This window comes from Sitophilus oryzae, unplaced genomic scaffold (assembly GCF_002938485.1).
Source record: "Sitophilus oryzae breed Bouriz unplaced genomic scaffold, Soryzae_2.0 scaffold_1396_pilon_pilon, whole genome shotgun sequence".
NCBI classification, from domain to species: domain Eukaryota; kingdom Metazoa; phylum Arthropoda; class Insecta; order Coleoptera; family Curculionidae; genus Sitophilus; species Sitophilus oryzae.
In genome coordinates, this window is record NW_022146055.1 from 4471151 (window position 1) to 4496338 (window position 25188).

The window sequence follows — 25188 nt, forward strand, 5'->3', positions numbered from 1 at the left end:
CTGTTTGTTACGGTCTTCTATTCCGTGTTCTATATCACTCAGTACTTCATCCTGTTCAAAACTAGGTTCTTTATAAATATTTCGTTTTTTGGCATTGTTGTACGCTTGGTGCATAATATGTTTAGGCAGCTTATTTTCAGTTGGATCAAGGGGTTTTACTTTCAAACGACTTGTATACTTTTTTGGAATTTTCCCGATTAACTTAAGAAAATATTTGAGAAAAATGTGATTGCAGTACGATTTTTCTATATACGAACATAATTTAACTTGTCTCACCAATTTAGATAAGCCTGCGTTTTTTTCTAAGGTCAATATCGTCCACTGCAATTCCCACAAAAAGATTCATCAGAATAATAGTAACGTATAACACAAATATCACACATACAGCGTGCGTTCCTATTCTAGAAACAGTATTGGCGTATTCATACTTAACAAAATAATCGTAATTTAAATCTCCTGTCATTAGAATCAGGACAGTGATGGCTCCGATGAAAAGATCTTTGAAAGTGCTTGATTGTGGGACAAATATGTAAAAAGAACCGACGTATCCAACCAGGAAAAAAGAGAATACAAAAAATAGCTTGTAGAATTCTCGTTGTATTTTTGGTACATGTCGACATAAGGGCCAAAACACGGCAACTGACCTACCACCTACCAGGAACATTAAGTTCGTCTAAGAAATTAACAGAATCCATGCGCCAACTCCAATTGCCATTTTTGGATAGTTCCAGAGTAGACTGGACAAATAGCTACATCACCAGAAAGACTGACCAACTCTAGTTGATTACTTATATTCAAAAAGTATATGCGTAAATTACAAAGTAAGGCCTAAAAAGTTTTTCTACATTACAAAAGGTCTATCTTAAATGTACCTGTTTATGTCTTTCAAATAGGTACTATCCTCAATATTTTGTTAAGGATTCTTTGCATTTTATAACATAACGATGTAACATATTGATTTGTTTGTTACGGTCTTCTATTCCGTGTTCTATATCACTCAGTACTTCATCCTGTTCAAAAATAGGTTCTTTATCAATATTTCGATTTTTAACAATGTTGTACGCTTGGTGCATAATATTTTTAGGCATCTTATTTTCAGTTGGATCAAGGGGTTTTACTTTCAAACGACTTGTATACTTTTTTGGAATTTTCCCGATTATCTTAAGAAAAAAATTGAGAAAAATGCGATTGCAGTACGATTTTTCTATATACGAACATAATTTAACTTGTCTCACCAATTTAGATAAGCCTGCGTTTTTTTCTAAGGTCTCAATATCGTCTACTGCAATTCCCACAAAAAGATTCATCAGAATAATAGTGACGTATAACACAAATATCACACAGACAGCGTGCGTTCCTATTCTAGAAACAGTATTGGCGTATTCATACTTAACCAAATAATCGTAATTTAAATCTCCTGTCATTAAAATCAAAACAGTGATGGCTCCGATGAAAAGATCTTTGAAAGCGCTTGATTGTGGGATAAATATGTAGAAAGAACCGACGTATCCGACCAGGAAAAAGGAGAATACAAAAAATAGCTTGTAGAATTCTCGTTGGATTTTTTGGTACATATCGACGTAAGGACCAAAACACGGCAACTGACCTACCAGAAACATTAAGTTCGTCCAAGAAGTTAACAGAATCCATGCGCCAACTTCCAATTGCCATTTTTCCATAGTTCCAGAGTAGAGTGGACAAATAGCCACCACACCAAAAAGACTGACCCACTCTAGTTGATTACTTATATTCAAAAAATAATTTTTAATCGAAGGGTGTCTATGAAAATCGTACGCTTTAGAGTACAAGATTGAAACAGTGATGTAGATCATCAAATACCATTGCATTTTCAGGTTAAATCTACTCTCGAACAGTGTTTTGTTCATAGCGTAACTATTTTTACAATAAAGTACTTCTTCTTCGACAAGGTTACAGCGATAGGACATGCCAGTTAGAACAAAGAATAAAAGGCAAAAACACAAGCGAAACCATGAGTAAATCATTCCATAGTAACAAATCTTCAATCTTTTCCAAGTCATAAAAAGAAATGCCCTGCATATAGGGTGCAGTAACATTTCCGGTTGCCCTTCTTCGATAAAAGTTTTCAGTATTTTATACTCATCCGGATGGGGTAGGCCTTTATCGAAGTTAAACTCGATCTCAGTTCGAAAAAGTTCATCTGGATCAGGTATTAGAGTAATGGATTGGTCCAGTCGATTTTTCACAGCATCCAGAACTGCGGGGGTTTTCTTAGCCAACAAACCAAAAGGACTGATTTTGGAGTTACCACTTGCTGTCAGGTTGGCGCCTTGATCTACCAATAGATTGGCGTATTGGGGAATTTCGTTTAAGGCAGCTAAATGAAGAGGGCTGAATCCATCTTCGTCCAAAGCATTTACATCAGTTCCATTGCTAGAGATAAATTAAAGAGCTTTTACTCCCTGCTTATGATAATAGAATTTATTCATTTTATCGTAAAAAAGAAAGGTTAAACATTTACTAAACGGTATGTATTCTTCTATAGAAGGAATTGATTATATCAAAACAAATTTTCTTACTCTAGTAACATTTTGACTATATGCTTCCTGGCGCTTGATATTGATTGAACAGCTTCATGTAAAGGAGTTCTTTTCTGGCAATCACTCATGTTCGAATCCGCCTTATGATTCAACAGGTATTTTACGCATAGACATGAGTTTGATCGGACAGCTAAATGTAAAGATGTTTCGTTTCTACAAATAAACGTGTTTATTTTGTAAAAGGGACTGTCTAAAGAGTAATTAAATGTTTATAATATAATATAATAATAGCTCTCGTATATAGCGTTTAACGCCTTGGGAGTAGCAAGGTACAGCTTGCCATACTAGAGCCGTTCGGTATACAAGGAAGGTAATGTGGGTGGCTAGCACTACTCTTCAACCGCCTATTATTACCTCAGGATTATGAATCCCAAGTACTCATTTAAGTCTGAGTCAACCTAGGTACCCAAACTATTTTTATTTTAATAAAAATAGTCGGCTGATGAAATGCCGGGTGTGGGATTCGAACCCACTACCTAGAGATTGGTAGACGAGAGCCTCTACCTCTACGCCACTGGGCACCTTATTAAATGTTTATACAGATTTTTTTAATTTATATTCATTTAATTTTGAAAACGCACAGTAGAAAATAAACCCCATGAAACATTAGCTGATTTCATTTCTTAATCTCTAATGTTAAACCTAGGTTAGTCTTTTTACACATAAACTACTTTAAGACTAATTGACGTCTATTTATTTTTGTTATGCTAGACTAAAAATACAAAACAAACACTTGAAATAACAGATGGTAAAAGATAATATCAAAAATAAACTGTCTGCCCCCCAGCGAGAGCATCCATGACAGTCACAGTTCCGTCAGTTATTTTAATTCGCAGATAAATTGTATTTTCTGTCATTTTTGATACAGTCGAAATCATCACTGAGTTGTTTGACAAACCTTTAGTTTCATTTCTTATCTAAATATATAGATTTAAGTAGATTCCTAAGATCGTCCATGTCTTTTTGCAACTTATCCACACGACCGAAATGATTTTCCAATTTACTACATATTTTATTCAACGATGATCGCGATTTCAAATTCTGATCAGTTTTCCTAAAGGCTTTTTTCCACGCGGCTCCATCACTCAAACTTCGACTGAAAACCTCCATCTTTTGTCTCTTTTTTATCAGTTCATAAGCACCTTGCAATATCACTTTGGGCAATCTATTTTCAGTAGGATCGAGAGGTTTTACTTTCAAAATACCGATATAGGGCTTGGGAACGACCCTTAGCATCGTCATCACACATTTTGCTATTTCACTTCGTTCGTAATGCGACATCTCAATATAAGAGGACAGTTGGGCTTGTCTTACTAATCTGGAAAGATCAGCGTTCTTTTGTAAGCCCTGGATGTCATGGACTGCAATACCCACCAAAAGATTCATCAAGACTATCGTTACGAATACTAAGAAAAATGTGTACATAACTCTAGCGCCCAATTGAGAAAAAAATGAAGAATTTTGTTCTTTGTCGTAGTCCAGCAAAAGACTTATATTCATATCGCCCGTCATCATAACGAGGACTGTGATGAAACCGGTGATTGGATTAGAGAAAGCTGCAGAATTAGGAAAATATATACAGAAACTAACAGTATAACCTACGAGGAGTGATGTAAAGACCAACAGTAATTTAAAAAACTCGTTAAGAACTTTATGAAACATTTCGACATATGGTCCAAATATCGGTAATTGACCTATTAAAAACATTACATTCGTCCAGGCAAACATCAAAGCAAACGGACCTAAATGTATTTGCCATTGTTCCACTTTTCCGGTATAAAGAAAACTAAGAGGAAATACACTGATAATGCCGATCCATTCGAAAACATTTCCTATGTTGTTTAGGTAGTCTTTTACCGAAGGATATCCTCGAAACCCATAGATTTTCCTGTAAGCCAATCCGAGTGACGAGAATAAGAGAACATACCACTGAATTTCAAGCGTGTAAGGACTTTCTACAAGAAACCTGTTTAAAAACGAGTCATTTCTGCAAGATTCTGACTCTTTTTCGACGCAATCGTAAGCAAGCGCTGTTAACAGGTAGAAGAGCAAGCATAAACTAAAGATCAACGAGACGTAGATCATGCCGTAATAACATCTGCCGATTCTGCACCAGGTGACATACAAAAACGCTGAACAGAATGGGTGTAGTAGCATTTCCTTATGTCCTTCATCGATGAAAGTGTTTAATAAAGCGTATTCCCTGGGATGCAGAAGTCCAGACTTGAAATCGAACTGAATCTCAACGTCGTTAAGGGACTCAGGATCGTGAGACAATGTGACGTGTTGAGCTAACTTGTCTCTGAGAGCTGAGAATGCAGAAGGTGTCTTTCTGGCTACTAAACCGAATGCGCTGATGCCCGATTTGGACTTGAGTGAGATGTCGGCACCGTGACTGATCAGGATTGAAACAGTTTGGGAAAGTTCGTTAAGTGCGGCTGTATGTAGAGGTGTAAAACCGTGCTGATCGGTGGCATTGACATCTGCACCGTATCTGAAATTCGATAAATAAAAATAAATATATAACATAATTCATATTTTTATGCAAACTATTTAAGGACTACATAACAAACAGAATCATAACAGAATTCATAACAGAATTACAAATACGGGGTGTTTCAAAAAACATGTGTCAGCTCTCGTGAGGGATTCTCCACGTAAAAATTAGGTTTATTTTTCATATAAACATAGGTCCGGTTTCGCTTTGTTTTGTAGCTACAGAAGGTTATATTCTTCTTTTTTTCCGATTTATTATAATTTTCTTCCAAGTGCTTGTAGTGATTTGAATGAAATTTTGAGGGTAAAAGTTATTATAAGTGCTACACATTTTAATGTGGCGCAGAAAAAAAAACATGTGCGCCACTGACTTTTTCTCTTACTACTAGGAAAATTGTATAAGCAATTTAATGCCGATTAGAAGTTGTATCTTAATATTTTGTCGATTTCGATCACCCTGATGAGATAAACACAATTTTTGGTAATCGCAATTAACAATTAATTAAAATAAGAATAAAATTAATGAATGATTTATTTAATCTAATTTATTATTAAATTTTATTGAAATTTCTGTATGTATTATGTTTAGCTATATTACTTTCTGCAGTTAGCCTTTGTGGTGCATTTGCCTGTGTGACAAAGTTAGCCTGTGTGGCGCAGTTACCCTGTGTAGCGTAGTTAGTCTTGAGAAGTAGTTAGTCCCGTAGCGTAGTTAGCCTTGAAGAGTAGTTTGGCCTATTAACTTTTGCATTATATTTAGCCTGTGTGGCGTATTTTGCCTGTGTGGCGTATTCTCTGTGCGAGAACAGTCTTTGTGACTAGCCTGTGTGGCATATTCTCTGTGTGAAAACAGTCTTTGCGACTAGCCTGTGTGGCATATTCTCTGTGTGAGAACAGTCTTTGTGACTAGCCTGTGTGGCATATTCTCTGTGTGAGAACAGTCTTTGTGACTAGCCTGTGTGGCATATTCTCTGTGTGAGAACAGTCTGTGTGACTACCTGTCTTTTGGGCGTATTCTCTGTGTGAGAAGTTTGTGTGACTACATGCCTTTGTGGCATATTATTATTATTTTTAAACATGTATCTTTTATGTTGGAATATTAAGAAACTATTCAAGTACCTGTTTAATTTTAAATTCACCTCATTTTAATAATAACTGGTAACATTGTTGCTCAAGCCATTTTTCTCTTTAATTGCAGGTAGGTTACCTCGGTAGCCAGGTCATACAAGACTTTTGTTGTTATACAACAAAGTTGGCTACTACCATTAGTAACGTACCATCTATTAGTATTGTTTTTATTTTATATTATTAGTTGTATTTTATTATACAACATTTACGCCTTTTAAATTTGTTTTATGATTTTTATTTTTAATTTTGAGTTGACCGCTTCACCAAAAAACTTTTTGACCCTTACATTTCTTTCACTGGCGTTCCGTGCTTACCTTCTTACCTTCACAAAATTAAAAAAAATATATTTAAGATAATTACAAAGAACCTGTTTTTTAAATGTGAATGTATCGACAATTTCTTACAACAGTATTAGTTACAAGAAAACTAGCAACTTTTATCTTCAAAATTTCATTCGAATCGCTAAAAGCATTTGAAAGAAAATTATAATAAATAAAGAAAAACTAAACCTTTAACCTCTTGTAGCTACAAAACAAAGCAGAATCGGACCTATGTTGATATAAAAATAAATCGTATTTTTACGTGAGGAATGTCCCCACCAGAAATGGTATATGTTTTTTGAAACACCCTATATAGTCAGTAAATAAAATAGCGTTTACATTTATAATATGAAGATTTTTCTTTATATATTTGATGAAATATTGCGTCCCTAATTATTACCTAACTAATTTAGATAAATTATGAAATAATCACTACTGTTACAGGTAGGTCATCATACAAAATAAATTTCAACTTGTGGTTTCTGTGGATATTTTTGCAAAAATAGAAAATAAAAAAAATTAAAAATTAAAAGAAAACCTAATATATAGCTCTCTTGGAACAAGAAGTTATCCTATATTTACCTTAACAAAATATTGACGATATCTCTTCTGCTATCAGCCACTAATTCAACAGCACTATGCAACGGTGTTTTCTCATTGATATCCTTCAAATTTGGATCAACATTTCCCTTATTAAGCAGTAGTTCTACGCACGAATACGAATTTGTTTTCACAGCCAAATGCAAAGCCGTTTGAAATCTAAAATATATTACTTATACAGAGCTACAAAGTCAGTTTCAAAAAGACTTAAATCTAAAGTCTTAAGTAGGTAATTTCCAAAATCAAAATGATATAAATCTTAAGTAAATTTCAACATTAAAATTAAATGATTTAAATATTAAAGCCTCGTTCAGAACTTCGCAATTAGTGGTTTCAATTACACTTTATACTTTTTAGTTTTCGATCAATCACAATGTCTAAAAAACACAATTAAAATTAATAGAATATCCGAACAACAGCTTGCGTTAGTTAGTTGAATCCATAGAAAAAGCCTAATATTTAGCTTATAAAACGATCAACTTTTGATTTCTAACCACAATTTTTCTTGACGGATGATAAAGACCAAAATGACGTTCTTTTCGCAAATTGTGAAGTATAATTAGTGGAAAAGTCAAATGTTTGTTAACTTTTGCTACTAATTGAAAATGGGTACTACTAATTATAACGTTCTGAATGCTTACATTGAAATAAGAGGAACAAACTTCTACGCTAATTTAAACCACTAATTTATTCCACTAATTGCGAGGTTCTGAATGAGGCTTGTCTGTGACTTAAGTCATTTTCTTTCAAGTCAAATAATTTTCGTAAAATCTCAAGCAATATAAGGTAATTTAAGTCGATTTTATAACTTAAGTCTACTCGTATATATTTTATTTAAATCATGTTGTTCTGCGAGTTAAGTCGGCAAAATGATAAATCAATATAATTACCTTCAAGTCAAGACAACCAGAATTCAATTGAAGTACCTTTTTTTAATGTTAATATTAATTTTCTTGTATTACCAATTAGGCGATTTACTTACTAAGTATCATATTATGAATTTATTGTAGATACAGATGAGACTAAAACCACGTAAAATAAAACAGTTAATTTTCAGAGCAACTACAAACACAAAAATATGTTTTTTTTATAAAGTTTAACGGATTTTGCAGTACTTTATATGTATTTAGTTTTTTTCAACAGTTACGTCTATAAAAATCGTTGGCGTTCTGATAAAATGACATTATTATTATTAATTTCCATTTTTTAAGACTTAATTCTTTTTCTATTTCGGAAAGATTTAAATCACAAGTCGTTTTGAAAATTATTTCAATTTTCACCATTCGAAAAATGATTTAAAATTAAATAACTTAAGTCATGAAAATGATTTAAATCAAAAAAAGACTAACTACTAAAGTTCTCTGTGAGCTTGCATCTCTGTACTTATAAGCACTTGTAAAGGATAAACTCAAGTCTACTTTCCGGTTAGTTAGGTATCACATCGATAACATCGCTATTAAAATGACAACTTACTGTTAGTTAAAACTACTGTTTGCACGCAAATAACACAGTCTACACAAAAAAAGTCTTTGTGGCTATAACATTTCAATAGGTTTATTTTCCCCGTGATCAATAATTAATTTTAAAAAATACAAATAAAATATAGTTGTTATACAGGGTGTTTCAAAACACATGCGAAAAACTTCAGGGGATGAATCCTTGTTCAAAATAGAGGGTAGTTTGCTTTATAAACGTTGGTTCAAAAGTCAACCATTAGGGAGATAGGCGGTGCAAAGATGGCGAAAAAGATAATGTTTTTATTTTTTATCTTGAAAACGAAAAGCGATAGACTAATGAAATTTTATGTTAAAGCATTACTGTTATAAAAACACACTTTCTGGTAATTTTCCCACTTTTTTAAAATAAGTGGAAGGGGTTGAAATAAACTACCCCTATCATTCTTGTTAACGAAATTTAAAGAAAAATCTTATCAAACACATGCAAAAAAATTAATTTGGATACTAATTTAGTTTGTTTAGAAACTTTTTTATCTCTTGTGTTTTTTTGATAAAACTCACGGATTTGAAATTAAAAAATAAAATGTAAAGCATTACATGTCAGGAGAAAAAACATTTTTAGATAAAGAATCTGTTAGCCTGTTTTTTTTTCCACTCATTTTAAAAAAGTGAAAAAATTACCAGAAAGTGTGTTTTCATAACAGTAATGCTTCCATAAAATTTCATTAGTCTATTTCTTTTCGTTTTCAAGATAAAATATAAAAACATTATTTTTCCGCCATCTTTGTATCGCGATATCTCCCTAGTGGTTGACTTTTGACCCAACGTTTATGAAGCAAACTACCCTTTATTTTGAACAAGGAATCACCCCCTGAAGTTTTTCGCATTTGTTTTGAAACACCCTGTATACATAATAATATAATCTACCTGAGATTGGTTAAATTTGGGTTTACCCCGGCATTTAACAACACTTCTACACATTCTGGATGTCCGCATTCGGCTGATATATGCAAGGCAAAATTTCCGTTTTCGATTTTTCGAATTTCTCGACAATTAACCGTCTTAGATTTTAGCATAATTTCCAGACATTCCCAATGCCCTAATTGAGCAGCTCGAAAAAATGGAGACATGTCTGCTAGCTTGCCCTCCTGATAAATTTCAGCACCTAAAACCACTCCCAATTTATTATAATACTTCAAAAAATCTTAAACTTACGAACCTCTATCAACAAAAAGTTCTACGCAGTTTATAGCGTTCTTTTCGACAGCAATGTATAGAGGAGTTTCATAGCTGGGTCCGTTAGCTAATGAGTTCAATTTAGCTCCATTATCTAGCAAAAGTTTAGCGGTTTCTACTTGTCCTGCGGTGGTAGCACAATGTAACGGGTTGTACCATTTGTTTACTACGTTAATGTTGTTCACACGTTTTATCAAGAAATGTGTAGCTTCAACGGAACCAATGAAGGCAGACAGATGTAAAGCAGACAATCCGTAGTTTGGGTCAAAATAACTAAAAAAGATTACAAAATCCACTACAACTTTACACAATAATTAATACAAACAATAACGGGTGCATCTCAAAATTCACCCCTATATGTTTTTTTATTTTTTTTTGATAAAAAATGAAATTTGGTATGTTAGTGTATGACATAAATTAGGATTGATTGGCGTATTCAATTCTTTTGCGCCACTTCCTGTTTCACTGGAAATTACTACAACTTTTGATTTTTAAATGGTACCCTTGATATGTTTTTAGTTTATTTGCTACAAAATGACGTTCTGGATAGAATGACATCTCATATGTCAACTTTTGAAATATTCGCTTAAAAAGTTTTATTTTAATCTTCAACATACATTGTCATGGCCGTGTTCATAACGAAAATTTGACTCGAGATACCAAGTGTGTGGTATCAAATTATTCGTAAAAAGATGCTTTTTCGAAATACCCTAACGAGCCATCCTCGTTCCATTTGAAAAAATAGAGATATGATTAAAAATGCGATTTGTGCATTTTCTGACTGGTCGGGACAAGACACTAAAAACATTAGACGATCAAATCTATTTTTTCAAGGCTCCTTGATTAAGAATTAGTGTTTTTCACATAGCCATGGCACTCTAGATTGAATTTTAAATTACGATTTTTTATTAAGCGAGAATGTCAAAAGTTGACATATGGTATTTCATTCTATTCAGAATGTCATTTTCTATCGAATAAAGTAAAAAAAAATGCCGAGGGTGCCATTTAAAAATGAAAAGTTGTAGTCATTTCCGGTGAAACAAGAAGTGACCAAAAACAATTGAATACGTCAATCAATCCTAATTTATGTCATATACAGTACGTCAGTCCGTTTTGTAGCTACGGGGTATCCGTGAGAGGGGAAACGATATTCTCTCGATGTTTTTCGTAAAAAATTAGACGACGCGTCCCATCAATAAAAATTCGACAAATTTGCAAGTAGCCAATAAACTGAGTGGGCGGAGCGATTTGCGGTGACGTACTCGTCAAGTCGACGTATAAAATATATTGCTGTTTATTTAAATGTTTTTTGTCCGCATTCCTTTCATAGACACAGATCCAGCAGACGAACTGTACTAACATACCAAATCTTGTTTTTGTATCTGAAAAAATAAAGAAGTTATAGGGGTGAGCCACTTTTGAGAAGCACCCGTAGATGTATAAAATGAGATTATATCAAGTCTGGAAATTACAAAATTTTCGTTTAACATTTCAATTCTTCAATTTATGTACATTGTGTATTACGATTATTGCTTAAAATTGAAGGAAGAATTGAAATATGCAATAATATACAGGGGGTTTCATTTAAAAAATATAAATTTTGATGTGCCACAACTTTATGACCGACCCTGTATACTTAAATTTACTAGTAGCTAAAAGGTAGCTAATAGGCATTTAAAAAACATTACAACAGTATCACAGTTTCGGCAGAATATCATCATTAAATGAAACTGAACATAGCGAAATAAATTAAATCAAATTGTTTAAGTGATATGTTCAAAAGTCAATAACTCGGAAACGGTTGGTTTGAGGTACATTGTGTGTATTTCGATTTTTGCTTAGAATTGAAGGAAGAATTGAAATATGCAATAATATACAGGGGGTTCGATTTAAAAAAATTAAACTTTGATGTGCCACGATATATAAATTTATTTAAAAAACTCTATAGTTTTTGTATTTAACTTTTTGCGAAACCTTGTATATTTTACCTAATAATGGACCGTTTCCATACATAACAGAGACCGTATATAAGAAATATGGTTTTTTATCTTAAAAAATAAAAGAGTTATAAAGATTTTGAAACTCGCTTGATTTGAATAACACCCGGTATTGCCATTTTATCAAGACGTTATGCTTTTTGAAATTGAAAATTTAAAATGTTTCCCAAAATACAAAATTTTACAAATCTTTTCTCGCGAAAAAACTCATACACGCATTTCTGAGGTCGAAATACCTATATAGCTCCCTGAAAATATTTGCACATACTTCATAGACTCTCTACTACCAGAAATCAACAGAAGAATTAAACTAGCATGGAGTACTGATGGAATAAACTCAATCATATTCAAATCTAGAATGCCACTCTATCTAAAGAAGAAAACATTCGACCAAAGTGTACTACCAGTTGCGAAGCGCTACCAACCAGTCATGACTAATGCTTGCGAAACCTAAACACTTAAAACGGACATTATGAGGAAACTGCAAGTAGCACAACGCTCATTGGCCCGACATATGCTGGGAATAACCAAGAAAGAGCGTAAAAAATAGAGTGGATACGACAAAAAAACAGGAAATAGATGTCATCTACAGAATCAAATCCCTCAAGTGGCAATGAGCAGGACCACTGGCAAGAAGAACGGACAACAGATGGCCACGAACCTTACAGCATGGTACCAATTAAGAGACCTTGAAGAAGACCAAACCTGAGATAGGACCATGATATTAGAAAACCGGCAGGGATAAATTGGCCTCGCATAGCCAACAATAGAAAACCAATGGGCCCAACTATAGAGTATCTAAATACGTAAGGAAGGCTACACCATAATTGGAGATGGTCAAATAATCTGAAAATTATGATATGATTTCATAGACTTATTCTCTATATTTTATGAAATAAAAATTTCTTTTAAGATACCGTAAACTGGTGTGACTTTGATCCACTTTTCAACTTTAAATAGTCATAACTTGCGCAAATTACGCGTTTTTGCCTTCGTAATCGTAGTAAAAACTTGAAGGGGGTCTCTACTTTTACGGTCAATTTTTATTCATAAAATTGTATTTTTAATTTCGAATATATATTTTAAAAAAAGCATGGTGGCCTCTTTCACCCCGAACTTTGGGGTGTAGATGCCTCTTGTAAAAATATCGTGATAGGCCAATTTAAAGACGGAAAATAGATGACTCTGGTCCCTATAAATGTTTTAAAAAGACCTATGTATATAGCTATATATTATATAGGTAAATAAAGTTAAAAAAAAACATTTTTTTGGAACTTAGTATAAACTGTTATAAACTTAACTGTATAAAAATCAACAAAGTATCTCTGAAAAGTAGGTAGGTAATATAAGAACAAACAAACCAATAAAGTAGGTAAGGTTAGATATCTACTTAAACTAATAAACAAAATTTTTGTATTTGAGCATCTCCGGCACCACAAAACTAGCTCTAGATGTATTGCGCTCTGGTTTTTGGATCTTTTCCATTATCTCGATATTTTTATACCATAGGATATCTTCTCGCTTAGGCCATTTCCAAGCTTTTGGTCCAGACTCAGTCATAGTAGAGACTTGAGTTTCATTTTTTTGACGCTAATAACTTCATTAATGCCGACAAACAACAAATCAGTTGAATTCCGGCCTATACGCGTAATGTCGCTGTCAATATTAACGATCTTTTTCAAGGATATCCGGTGGCCATACTGACCCCTCTAAGGCCCGAAAAGTAAGAGGTGACTATGGCTTCCCCCTATCTCAAAAACTCTTATTTTTAAATAAAAAACAGCCTTAGGCACTCTATACAGACCATTAACGACCCTTATTTAACCTTGAGTATGGTCCGGCAACAGTAAGCCGTAGTAAGTGCAACAGCAAAAATGTTAGAGTCAAAGTTTTCAGACCCAAAAAAAAACGAAATTTTAAATAATAACACCTAATTCTAACTATTACTAATATATTTTCTATGATGTTTTCTTCCAAAAACGGCTTATACAATAATTTTAGGAATCATACTTTTGATGTTCCAGAATTTTTAAACATCTTTCCCAAATTGGCCATAGTCACCTACGCAGGCCTAAGTTACCCCAGTTTACGGTACGCGGTTTCGATTTACGTTGTGTTAAAGGAACTTCCGCGTAAAACGAGGAACTCTCTTATAAGCATACTTAAATTTTGTCACTTACTCGATATCTGCTCCCAAAATTAACAGACCTTCAAACAAATCCCATTTTCCTTCCACAGCACTCCATAACAACGCGTGATTCAATTCACTCTTTGTTGAGCCGCCCAATTTGAAAACTAGGTTTTCTCTGGATATCATGTTTTCGCTCAGTTCGCGCAACAAATACTCTCTGTCGTTGTATTTTCTTGCATTTTTCAAAATACTATTTTTGATAAACGTAACAGTTAAAGGATTGATATTTTCTGTCGTTGAACTGTTTTTGAAACATTTGTTTTCGAAAGTGTGACCAGAAAGATCGTATTCTACCGACTCTAGGTCTTCTGTAGATACTGTATTTTTCAAACTTGATAACGATCGACATAAGGTTAGAAAAAACTTTATTATACACGAGAAAATGGTACCGAACGTATTTCTTCTATTTTTCGATTTTTTATTTGTTTTTTGAAAAACTCCTGTCATTTTCTTTTGCTTTTATCAGCTCAACTATTCTCTAGTTTAGCGCTTCACTTTAACTAAATTTATTTGACGTTCAAATAATGCAAAAACATAAAAATACAGCATGTGGTTCGCATTCAAAGTCCCACAAATATAGATTGAAATAACTGTGATATTTATTTAACGACAGCCAAGCTTTCATCTCAGTTTTTTAATAAAAAAATCTTAAGTAGGTGCCAATTTAAGTATTTATTTACTTTCTTTTATATTGGCATATTTTGACACTTAAAAAAATGTATGGTTTTTCAAAAGTTTTCAAGCGTATTATACCAGAAATCTCAAATATAATTAACAATATGTTAAAAGTTCCTAAACTACTTTTAGTACTGTATTATGCTATGAAATGAAGATCGTTGTCATTTTATATGGGAAAAGTGATCGATCGTCATTTCCCAGCCAACTGAACGCCGTTTTTTTTTCGGTTATACGGTATAATAATATAGTATATAGAGTACTTACGGTACTGTAGTACCGTATGATCGAATAAAAACGGCGTCAGCGATGGCCATGAAATGACGATCTATGACATTTCCCATATCATTTTACATATAAAATGACAGCGATCTTCATTTCATAGCCATCGCTGACGCCGTTTTTATTCGTATTTATTCGGTATTATTAAGTGTACGAAACTAATTGAATACGTCAATCACTCCCGATTCATGTCATGTACTAACATAGCAAATTTTATTTATTTTTATCTCAAAAATTAAAAAAGATATAGAGGTGATATATTATAGAGGTGAGTCACTTTTGGGGAGGAAACACCCGGTATAGTGCTCAATATAAGAATGAACGCCCTGTAGCGTAAACCAGAAGAGATACAAAGATTATTAAATTAGAAGTAAGTTATAGCATCTGGCGTTTCATTTTCGAGATACCAGATTCAATTTTATTTTCTCTAAGCCTTGTGGTACTCCACATTCTATTGGCTTGCTAGAAGACAACGTGGTATCCACCCTCACAAGTTGACTTCTGTTGCTCAGATACGACTTAAACCATTCGAGAGAAGTTCCCCTGAACCCATAGTGTTGCAGTTTATTAATTAGAATCTTATGATTTACACAGTCGAACGTCTTAGAAAAATCACAGAAAATTGTTGCTGTAGAATGATGGTTATTTAGGCTGGAGTAAACTTTATTAAGGAGGGAAAACATAGCGTTATGGATAGTTGTTAAATAATAACTTTTAGACTACCATTCGAGACGCATTGATGTGATTTTTGGTTCTAAAGTTGTGAGACAAAGAATGTTATTAAAGGTAAAGTAAATCTTTTCATTATTTAACTAGTGCTAATTAGTAATAGGTAAATATTTTACTTATTTATTTCATCTGAGAATTATATGATATAACATATATGTATTGTGTATGTATTTAATGGAACCGATTATGTTGTGAATAATTTCAGTTTAAAAGTAATCTAAATACAACCGTTTACTGTCCGATGTTATTCATGCTAATGTTTGTGGTTCACTGTGAGAATAAGGACCTTGTTGAGTGTACTAACATTTTTCTACCGTGCATAGGTGAATATCTTAGCTCGCAAAAGCTCAACCAAAAGCAATAAATAGAATAACTTATAATCTAATCTTTTAAGTCTAGGAATTTCCATTTCGTTTTCAAAAGTTTATGATCCATCAAATAAAGTATGTAGTCTGTCCAGCGAATCAAGGAAGATTTTGACAGATGACATTCTAAATATGACAGAAAATGCAATTTGTCTGTGAATAAAAACGACAGAAAACAACTCTCGCTGATAAGTATCCCCTCGTTATACATACTAGACAATGATGTAGTACGCACTTACCCCCCAAAATGTATAATAAAGAATATTCCCATAAAAGCCAATGTGCTGTAGAGAGATGGGTTTTTGACTGTTATCAAATTATATAATATGTCAGTCACTGGCGCAACTAGACAACGGGGACTTTAAGGGGGGCTAAGGTCTTTTGGGGGGAGCAATGGAGACCAAAGTCTCTGGAGTCTCAGTAATGCAAACCAAAAATGGCCGACTTAAATTCCATCAGTTTATCAGTGCCTATCAATTGCTGTCCTCCATTCACGCAGTTGTGCAGCTCTGAACTGTTCAAGAACGCGATACTCTCACTCCATTCGATTGTGTCCTCCATTCGCGAATTTCAAATTCCAGAGCTTTACGCCCTGGACTACTCAGAACGGTTCTGAAAGGAGCTGTGCGTGATAGACTGTGGACAGCCTGGTGCCTCCATATGGCGCGGAACAGTTCTGAACTTTATGACCCAATTGAATGGAGTGAGAGTATCGCGTTCTTGAACAGTTCAGAGCTGCACAACTGCGTAAATGGAAGACAGTAAATTGAGTCATAAAGTTCAGAACTCTTCCGCGCCATATGAAGGCACAGCTCCTTCCAGAACCATTCTCGAGTAGCCCAGGGCGTAAAGCATTGGAACTTGGAGTTCGCGAATGGAGGACAGCAATTACCAACATTAATTATTATACCAGGTTCTTATCAAATATCCCAATAGTATCCCAATATTTTTTATCAAATATCCCAAATATCGTCGCGCGTCACGATGACCTGTCTAAGTGCGGCTGTAAAATAGAAATAATTTTGCAATCATCCTTCAGTTCTATGTTCTATGACGTATTTAGAAAAATATAAATAATCCAACGCATATTTTGAATATTAATACGAAATTAAAATCGCGTATTCGTCATTTTAGTGAAAATGTTTATAAAAGTGAACATTTGTTATGGCACGCACATTGGTTGTAAAGCACACAACAAACTTTTTGTTGGTCTTGTCCTTGGGTCTTGTCTACCATTTTATCTGCGGATACGTTTACAGCTTTGATTTTTTTTTCCCTAATTTAATTCCTTTTTTTAAATTGGTTTGGTTTGGTTTGGTTAATAAATAATACCTGTCACATTTTTTGTATATTTTTTTTATTTTTGTAATTTCAAAATAATTAAAGGCTTTATTAAAAAAAAAGAAAAAAACGTTATTGTGTTAGTAAAATGTTAATTGCAATTACTTGTTACATCCTCTTGTATTGACGCAGACTCGTACTGTATATTAGAATAAAATATATTTTTTATTCTTGATGTGTTTACAAATATAACAGTATATTCTTTTAATTGTTTCACGAGCGATATAATTAAAAACTGAAGTAATTTAACATGCGATCATTTCCGCTATAACTAAATTACCTATAGAAACAGTTATCTATTCCGCTCGGGTCGTAAATTTATAACAATAAAAAAATGCATCGTTCTAGTATCTTTTATAGGCTTATGCAAAAGAGTCTTATGTCTTAAAAGGTCCGACAATAAAGAAAAAGCAATAGTTTTTTAAATGAAACCATCTTCATCCATCGCAATGGAAGTAAATGGTCTTGCTGATGCAAACAACGTGCAACTTCATGAAGAAATTTTTACACCGAAAATTCCTACTTTTAATCAACGCCTACATTATTATCATCCTTCAGAGACCATTAATAATTACAGGTAAGCTAATTTTTGCTTTCTATACAGGACACAGATACAGGATATCCCATATAAGAATGCACACTACAGGGATCTTGTAAATCAGAAATAATGCAACGAATGATTAAGCTACCGTATTTTAAAAAATAAAGTTTATTATGGATGTGAAAAGTTAGATTAAAAGTTTGTGAAAATCTAATAATATTCACTTTGTAGAGCTAGAGCTAGAAAAATAATAGGTAATGGTAAATTTGTCTTAAATCTAATCTTTCTCTAAAATCTTCAAATAGAGTAAAAAAATCAAAAAAATTAAATCAAAGGATCAGCAAGGCGCAACTTTTCTCTAATTTAATTACCTTCATATCTTTTCTACTTTACAAATCGCCATTTTTTTCGGTTAAAACATTTTACATTACAAAAGATACCTACATTACAGAATTACAGCGCTCGGCTCGAGTCCAATTATTAGTCTAAGAGCTGGCTACATAAAAAAACTTATTATCGTTACATGGCTAATTTTTTGTGTAAAGTATCTTTTTGTGTAGCCATTATGAAATAGTCATGTCTGCCACCGCGATCCCGGGGCTTAAAGCGGGGGCGGCCAATCGAAAGGGTGAAATTTTGACACTAAAAATATTATATGTTACAAGAGTTATAATTGGGAAAATAGCTTTTATTTATTATTAAGAAACATGGAAAATTATTGGCAGACATTTTTCTAGTCGCTAAAATGCCGACAGACAACGCGAAAGAAGCATGAAATTTTAAAAATTATTAAAAAATGAAATTTGAAGAATGAAAAAAAAACTGACATACATGCATGCCGATTGGTGGAATGTCATATTTATTTATTGTAAAAGCCGTATGCAAAAGGGCAGACAAAAAGATCGTGGTTATACCTATCACCTGCAGACAGTTATCAACAGCGCGATATTACTCTAGCGCTTTCAGGGAACGCTCGCCGCCTCATCCGTTTAAGTATAGATAAAAAGGTAAATCATGTATACGATTATATTATAAATATATTTTTTTATTATTTCAATAACAGATATCATATATTTACTATTCTGTCTCACTATTTGTATCTGACTCATCGTACTGCAGATCCTCGCTCTCGTAAACGAGTCTTCCTCTTAGTCGATATCTGCACCGTAAAATTTTTGTAGACTTACATGTATTATGTTTCAATTAATAACGCGGCGAGCGTTTCCAAAAACGCTTATACAGTGTAAGTCTTAAATAGGTGCAAATACTTTTAAGGGTGATATGTTTCGACCCCAGGAATACGTCTATGATTTTTTTTCGCAAAAAAAGATGTAAAAAATCGTGCATTTTTGTTTAAATTTTCTTCCATAATTTATAAAACTTTTTAGAAATGTTTATTTACCTCAAATTTACCGAAGGTATAATTATTATTTCTTAAGCTACCATGCACGGCTTTAGTCTATGGCTACACACTAAAAGAATTGATACAAATACAGAAAAAAATAGGTGGCTAAAAATAAATCAATTTCTTTTTAAAAACGGTAAAAAGAAAATATGTTTCTTTTATTGAGATCTACTACTAGCTCTGAAAATATTTGCTCTTATTCGAGATTCACCCTGTAGAATAATATCGCGCTTTTGATAACTGTCTACCGCTGATTGAGCCACGATTTTTTTGTCTGTCCTTTTGCATACGGCTTTTTAAATAAATAAACAATAAACATGACCAGAGACATGACATTCCACCCAAATTCCACCAATCGACATGCATGTATGCGATGATTTTTTTTGTCAAAATTCCATGCCTCTTTCGCCACAGCTTTCGCGTTGTGTGCCGGCATACACGTTTCTTAATAATACAAGGATAATAAATAAAAGCTATTTGGCAATTATAACCATATTATAACTCGTGTACTTTATAATATTTTTAATGTCAAAATTTCACCCTTTCGATTGGCCGCATATTGGCCGCCCCCGCCTTAAGCCTGCTTAAGCCCCGGGATCGCGCTGGCAAACATGACTATTTCATAATGGCTACGGCCACTACGGCTACACAAAAAGATATTTCACAAGAAAAATTGGCCATGTAACGATGATAAGGTTTTTTATGTAGCCAGCTCTCCGTCTAAATCTCCGCCTTTACTTTTCTGACTGGATTTTTTTTAGCAGCTCTACTCATCGTAAAGGTAGCGGAAAGAAAAATATGGCCTTAACGGCTTTAACACTGCTGTCATTTCTTTTCTTCCTCCACATGTTACAAAGTTGTATTCAAGAACATACTGAAATGATGAATCCGCAAGTAGTTATTATGCAGTCGCGGCTAGCAGATGAAGCAAAAGTATCGGAAGTTAAGACAAAGGAGAATCCTCAAAAGAAGGTTCTACAAGAAAATCAGAATTTTGTTGAAAATATGAAGCATTTACATATAAGAAAAAAATAAAATCTGGCCAATAAATAATATTTAATTAATAAAATATATATATTTAACAGACAATTTTGTTTTATTTGTTTTAATATAACAATATTGTCAAGAAAAATGGCGCATCCGCCAGAAATTAAAAATGTATTACTGGTTGCCTGCACAACCGCAACGTATCCGCCAGAAATTAAAAGACTTTTTCAGGCGCCATCTTTTAGTCAAGTCGAGAAGTAAGGGAATCAGACAATAGAATTGTCTGGTATGAAGAAGTACGCTTTCCGAGAATTGGAGAAGTTTCGAGAAGCAGTCAATAGAGTATATAAGCCGGAGCCATCGACAACTGAGACAGTTTTTGAAATTTGAATATACTGCGTGAAAATTGAAAATCGGACAATTTGGTGAAGGAATAGTTAGTTTGTTGTGTGTTATAAGTTAGTAATTGTGTATAAAGTGAGAAAATAAATTCGTTAAGTATTTTATCGTGAGTTTAAATTAGTGGACCCACGGAATCCGTAACAATTGGTGTCGGAAGTGCGATTCAAGAGGATTTTAAGAAGAAATTAAGTGGATTGGAGGATTTTTTAGACCGGATTAGAGTATTTTTATGGTTGCTACAAGGGAACAAGCGAAGAAAATGGAGGAAGTAAGCAAACTATTAGGCGATTTTATGGAGAATATGAGAAGAGAAAAGGCAGAAGAACAAGAGAGGCTGCGAAAAGAAAAAAGCAGAAGATCAAGAAAGACTCCGTAAAGAACGAGAAGAAGAGCGAGCCCGACTAAAAAGAGAAAGCAGAAGAACAAGAAAGACTCCGTAAAGAACGAGAAGAAGAGCGAGCCCGATTAGAAAGAGAAAAGGAAGAGGAAAAACTACGACGTCAACAAGAACAGGACCGGCTTGAGAAAATTTTCGAAGATTTGAAAGTTCAACGACAACAAGAGAAACAAGAAGAACAGGACCGGCTTGAGAAAATACTGGGTAATTTGGAAATTCGTTTGGAGGAGCGACGTCAAAAAGAAAGACAAGAAGAACAGGACCGTATTCAGAAAATTTTAGAAAATCAAGGAATTAGACAAGAACGGTTGGAGAAAATTGTTGAAGATTTAGAAGTGCGTCGCCAGAAAGAAAAATTTGAAGATCAGGACCGTCTTAAGAAAACTTTGGAAAATCAGGAATTTCGACTACAGAAGAATTTTGAAGACCTGGAAAAACGACAGGAGAACCATTTCCAAGAAGTTGTAGAAGATCTGGAGGAACGCCTTCAGCAGAAAATGGAAAAATTGGAGATGGACCTACAGAAGACCAAGGTACAAGTAAGGACACCTGGCGTTCATGGAACTGCGAACCTCAAGGCCCCAACCTACGATGGACAAACCACCTGGACTATGTACCACCGCCAGTTTGAAGCAGCCGCCGCTGCCAACGGATGGACCGACCAGGAGAAAGCAGCGGCACTTGTCATCGCGCTGCGTGGCCCTGCCCTGGAACTGTTGCAAACTATTCCTGCAGCCCAACAGCAGGAATACCAAACTTTGGTCGCTGCACTGGACAGAAGATATGGCGACCAACATCGACGCCAACTTTACCAGGCCCAGATCAAGACACGCCTGCAGAGGTCCGGAGAGAGTCTGCAGGAATTTGAAGCAGACTTACGTCGGCTGGTACACCTGGCATATCCAGAAGCACCGGAAGGATTTAGGGAGGAACTCGCTGCTCAGTGCTTTATCAGCGGACTGAAGGACAACGAATTGCAGAGGGCGCTGCAAATATCCCGATTTTCTACCAGCAGCGAAGCACTGGTCAGGGCGCTGGAAATTGAAGCTGCCTTTAGCGCCATCCCTAGACCAAAGATAAGATCGGTAACGGTCGAGGAACAGCCCGGAAGTTCTCACATACGTTTGGAGGAGATGTTTAGTAAACTATGTGAGTTACTAGTGAACAAGAGTAGCAACAACACCCAGACAGAGAACCATAGAAGATCCCAGGACATAAGGTGCTTTAGATGTGGCAGGAATGGCCACATTAAACGGGATTGCCGCGTTCAAATGCGATCCGTTCACCATCCAGAGAACGTAGGCACCAGGAAAACTAAAATCAGTCAATACTAAGGGGCGAGTATTGACTGGGGAGAACAGAGCCCCCAGGATTTTTTCCATTAGAAGTCTAGGAAGAACCGCTGACAGTTTAGTGATCGACGGGAAGGTCAATGGTAGGAGAATCCGAATGACAGTGGACACTGGCGCTATGGTATCGTTGGTGCGGGCTAACTCAGTGCAAGGATTGAAGCTGATGCCTCTGGGAAGAAGAGTGTGTTTACGTACAGTTACGGGGGAAATGGCCGTTGTACGGGGAGAGGCTATCGTCGAACTGAAGTTAGGAAATTTGAAGTTTCAGCATAGCGTCTTAGTGGCAGATATTGAAGATGACTTCATCTTGGGCATGGATGTGATTCGTCAACATGGATTTTCGTTCGATCACCAGAGAAATATCCTGAATATCGGAAATGAAGAGTTTATGTTATCTCCAGACGAGGGACCAGGAAGAATGGATGTAAGATCAGCGGAAACTGTGGTGATACCTGGTAATACCGAGAAGATCGTATTCGGTAAAGTGGAGAAAATCGCTGGGTGCTGTGTTGGACTGGTACAAAGTAACGACAACAAAGAAGATAGGTACTTAGTAGGAAAATCATTGGTGAACACCGACAAGAATATACCGATCAGAATTGCGAATGTTTTCCCGAATTGTGTCAAGATCGAAAAAGGTGACAAGATAGCCATCTGCGAACCTGTAAGAAGTGTCACCCGATGTGATGAAGTGTCGTCAGCTGTTACACAAAAGGCATCCCAAGAAACACTAAAACATCTAGAACAGCCATGGGATCACCTAACACCTGAGGAGAAACAGAAGGCCAAGCAGTTCCTGCTAAAGCATGGCAGTATTTTTGAGAAGAACAACAGTGGAAGAACGGATTTTGTGAAGCACCGGATTAATACTGGTCATGCTCAGCCGATTCGACAACGTCCTAGAAGGGTGCTCCTTTCCAAACAACAAGAAATGGAGACAATGGTAGATAAGATGTTAGAAGATGGAGTAATCGAAGAATCATCAAGTCCATGGTCATCTCCCGTTGTTTTGGTGACGAAGAAAGATGGTAGTACACGATTCTGCGTGGACTATAGGAAGCTCAATGACGTCACTAAGAAAGATAGCTACCCACTGCCACGTATAGATGATACATTAACAACTCTGGCAGGTTCGTGCTGGTTCTCCACTCTCGACTTAAAGAGTGGATACTGGCAAGTTGGTCTGGACGAGGACGATAAAGAAAAGACGGCTTTTTCTACAGGAAACGGACTATACCAATTCAAGGTCATGCCGTTTGGATTATGCAATGCTCCAGCCACTTTCGAACGTCTCATGGAGGTGGTGTTAAGAGGATTAACTTGGAAAACGTGCTTGGTTTACCTCGACGATGTATTGGTTATGGGAAGAACTTTTGAGGAGCATTTGCGAAATTTAGAAGAAGTCTTCGGCCGCATACGGAATGCTCACCTGTACTTGAACCCGAAGAAGTGTAGCTTATTCCAGCGACAAGTGGAATTTTTGGGCCATGTAGTCTCAGCAGACGGAATTTACACCGACCAGAAGAAAATCGCTGCAATCAAGGATTGGCCTAAACCTCGCGACAAACATGAACTTAGAAGTTTTCTGGGTTTATGCACCTATTACAGAAGATTTGTCAAGGGATTTGCCAATATAGCTGCACCCTTACATAGACTTACAGGTGATGAAGTCGGCTACGAATGGAACACCGATTGTGATGTAGCCTTTGGAAGACTTAAGGCGGCTTTATGTTCAAGTCCTATTCTAGCCTACCCGCAACAACAAGGGAGGTATATCCTGGATACCGACGCCAGCAATATCGGCATAGGTGCAGTGCTATCACAAGTGCAAGATGGCGAAGAACGAGTGATAGAATATTACAGTCGAGTTCTATCCAAACCAGAAAGGAATTACTGCGTTACCCGGAAGGAGCTGCTAGCAATTGTGAAGGCAGTTGATCATTTTCATAAATATCTGTACGGCCAAGAATTTTTAATTAGGACAGATCATGCGGCTCTCAAGTGGCTTATGGAGATGAAACAACCTGAAGGTCAAATAGCACGATGGCTCGAGAAGCTCCAACAGTATCACTTTACCATCCAACATCGTGCTGGAAAAATGCATGGTAACGCAGACGGTTTATCCAGAAGACCCTGTCAAACCGATTGTAAGCACTGCTGTAAAACGGAACAACGTGAAGGCACTGTCATGATAAGGAGTTTTAAACTTGGAACCGATGAACAGTGGACGACGACACAATTGAGGAAAGATCAAATGGAAGATCCAGACATCGGAGCAATACTACGGCTCAAGGAAGGTAACGGCGAGAGACCACCGTGGCAGGATATTCGGACAGAGGGCTAGTTTTCAAAGCTCTCTGGGCTCAGTGGAATTCACTGGTTATTGAGAATGGATTGTTAAAGCGCATGTGGGAAAGTGCGGATGGCAGGACAGTAACAACTCAGTTACTGGTACCAAGGAAGAAAGTTACCCAGGTATTGGAAGAAATTCACGGTGGTAAAACTGGAGCCCATCTTGGGGTAAACAAGACCTTGAGCAAGCTGAGAGATCGTTTTTACTGGGTGGATTATTGCGAAGATGTCAAGAAATGGTGTCGACAATGTAAATTTGTGCAGCCAGCCAAGGACCAAGCACTCGATCTAGGGGAAAAATGAAACAATATAACGTTGGACTGCCATTCGAAAGAATCGCTGTTGACATTGCAGGC

General features: G+C 35.4%; 3 protein-coding genes across 4 annotated transcripts; 1 reads left to right on the forward strand and 2 right to left on the reverse strand.

The window, feature by feature from the left end:
- Nucleotides 1-212: 212 nt before the first annotated feature.
- LOC115875770 (transient receptor potential channel pyrexia-like) lies at nt 213-2647 on the reverse strand. The gene is made up of 2 exons (XM_030891274.1): nt 2559-2647; nt 213-2412 (listed from the first exon to the last, which is right to left on the reverse strand). The coding sequence occupies exons 1-2, from the start codon at nt 2645-2647 to the stop codon at nt 903-905; spliced, it is 1599 nt and encodes a 532-aa protein (XP_030747134.1). The 3' UTR covers nt 213-902.
- A 744-nt stretch (nt 2648-3391) lies between these two features.
- Nucleotides 3392-14130, reverse strand: LOC115875771 (transient receptor potential channel pyrexia-like). Its single transcript, XM_030891275.1, has 6 exons — nt 13994-14130; nt 9800-10089; nt 9508-9745; nt 8597-8658; nt 7106-7295; nt 3392-5073 (listed from the first exon to the last, which is right to left on the reverse strand). Exons 1-6 carry the CDS (start codon nt 14128-14130, stop codon nt 3486-3488), a joined length of 2505 nt encoding a protein of 834 aa, XP_030747135.1. The 3' UTR covers nt 3392-3485.
- Nucleotides 14131-17732: 3602 nt separating this feature from the next.
- Nucleotides 17733-20379, forward strand: LOC115876093. 2 transcript variants are annotated; one of them, XM_030891792.1, is made up of 2 exons: nt 17733-17973; nt 20104-20379. In XM_030891792.1, exons 1-2 carry the CDS (start codon nt 17822-17824, stop codon nt 20375-20377), a joined length of 426 nt encoding a protein of 141 aa, XP_030747652.1. In that variant the 5' UTR covers nt 17733-17821; the 3' UTR covers nt 20378-20379. The 2 variants fall into 2 exon arrangements, with proteins under 2 accessions (XP_030747652.1, XP_030747653.1); XM_030891793.1 differs by having other exon boundaries at nt 20107-20379.
- Nucleotides 20380-25188: the final 4809 nt, after the last annotated feature.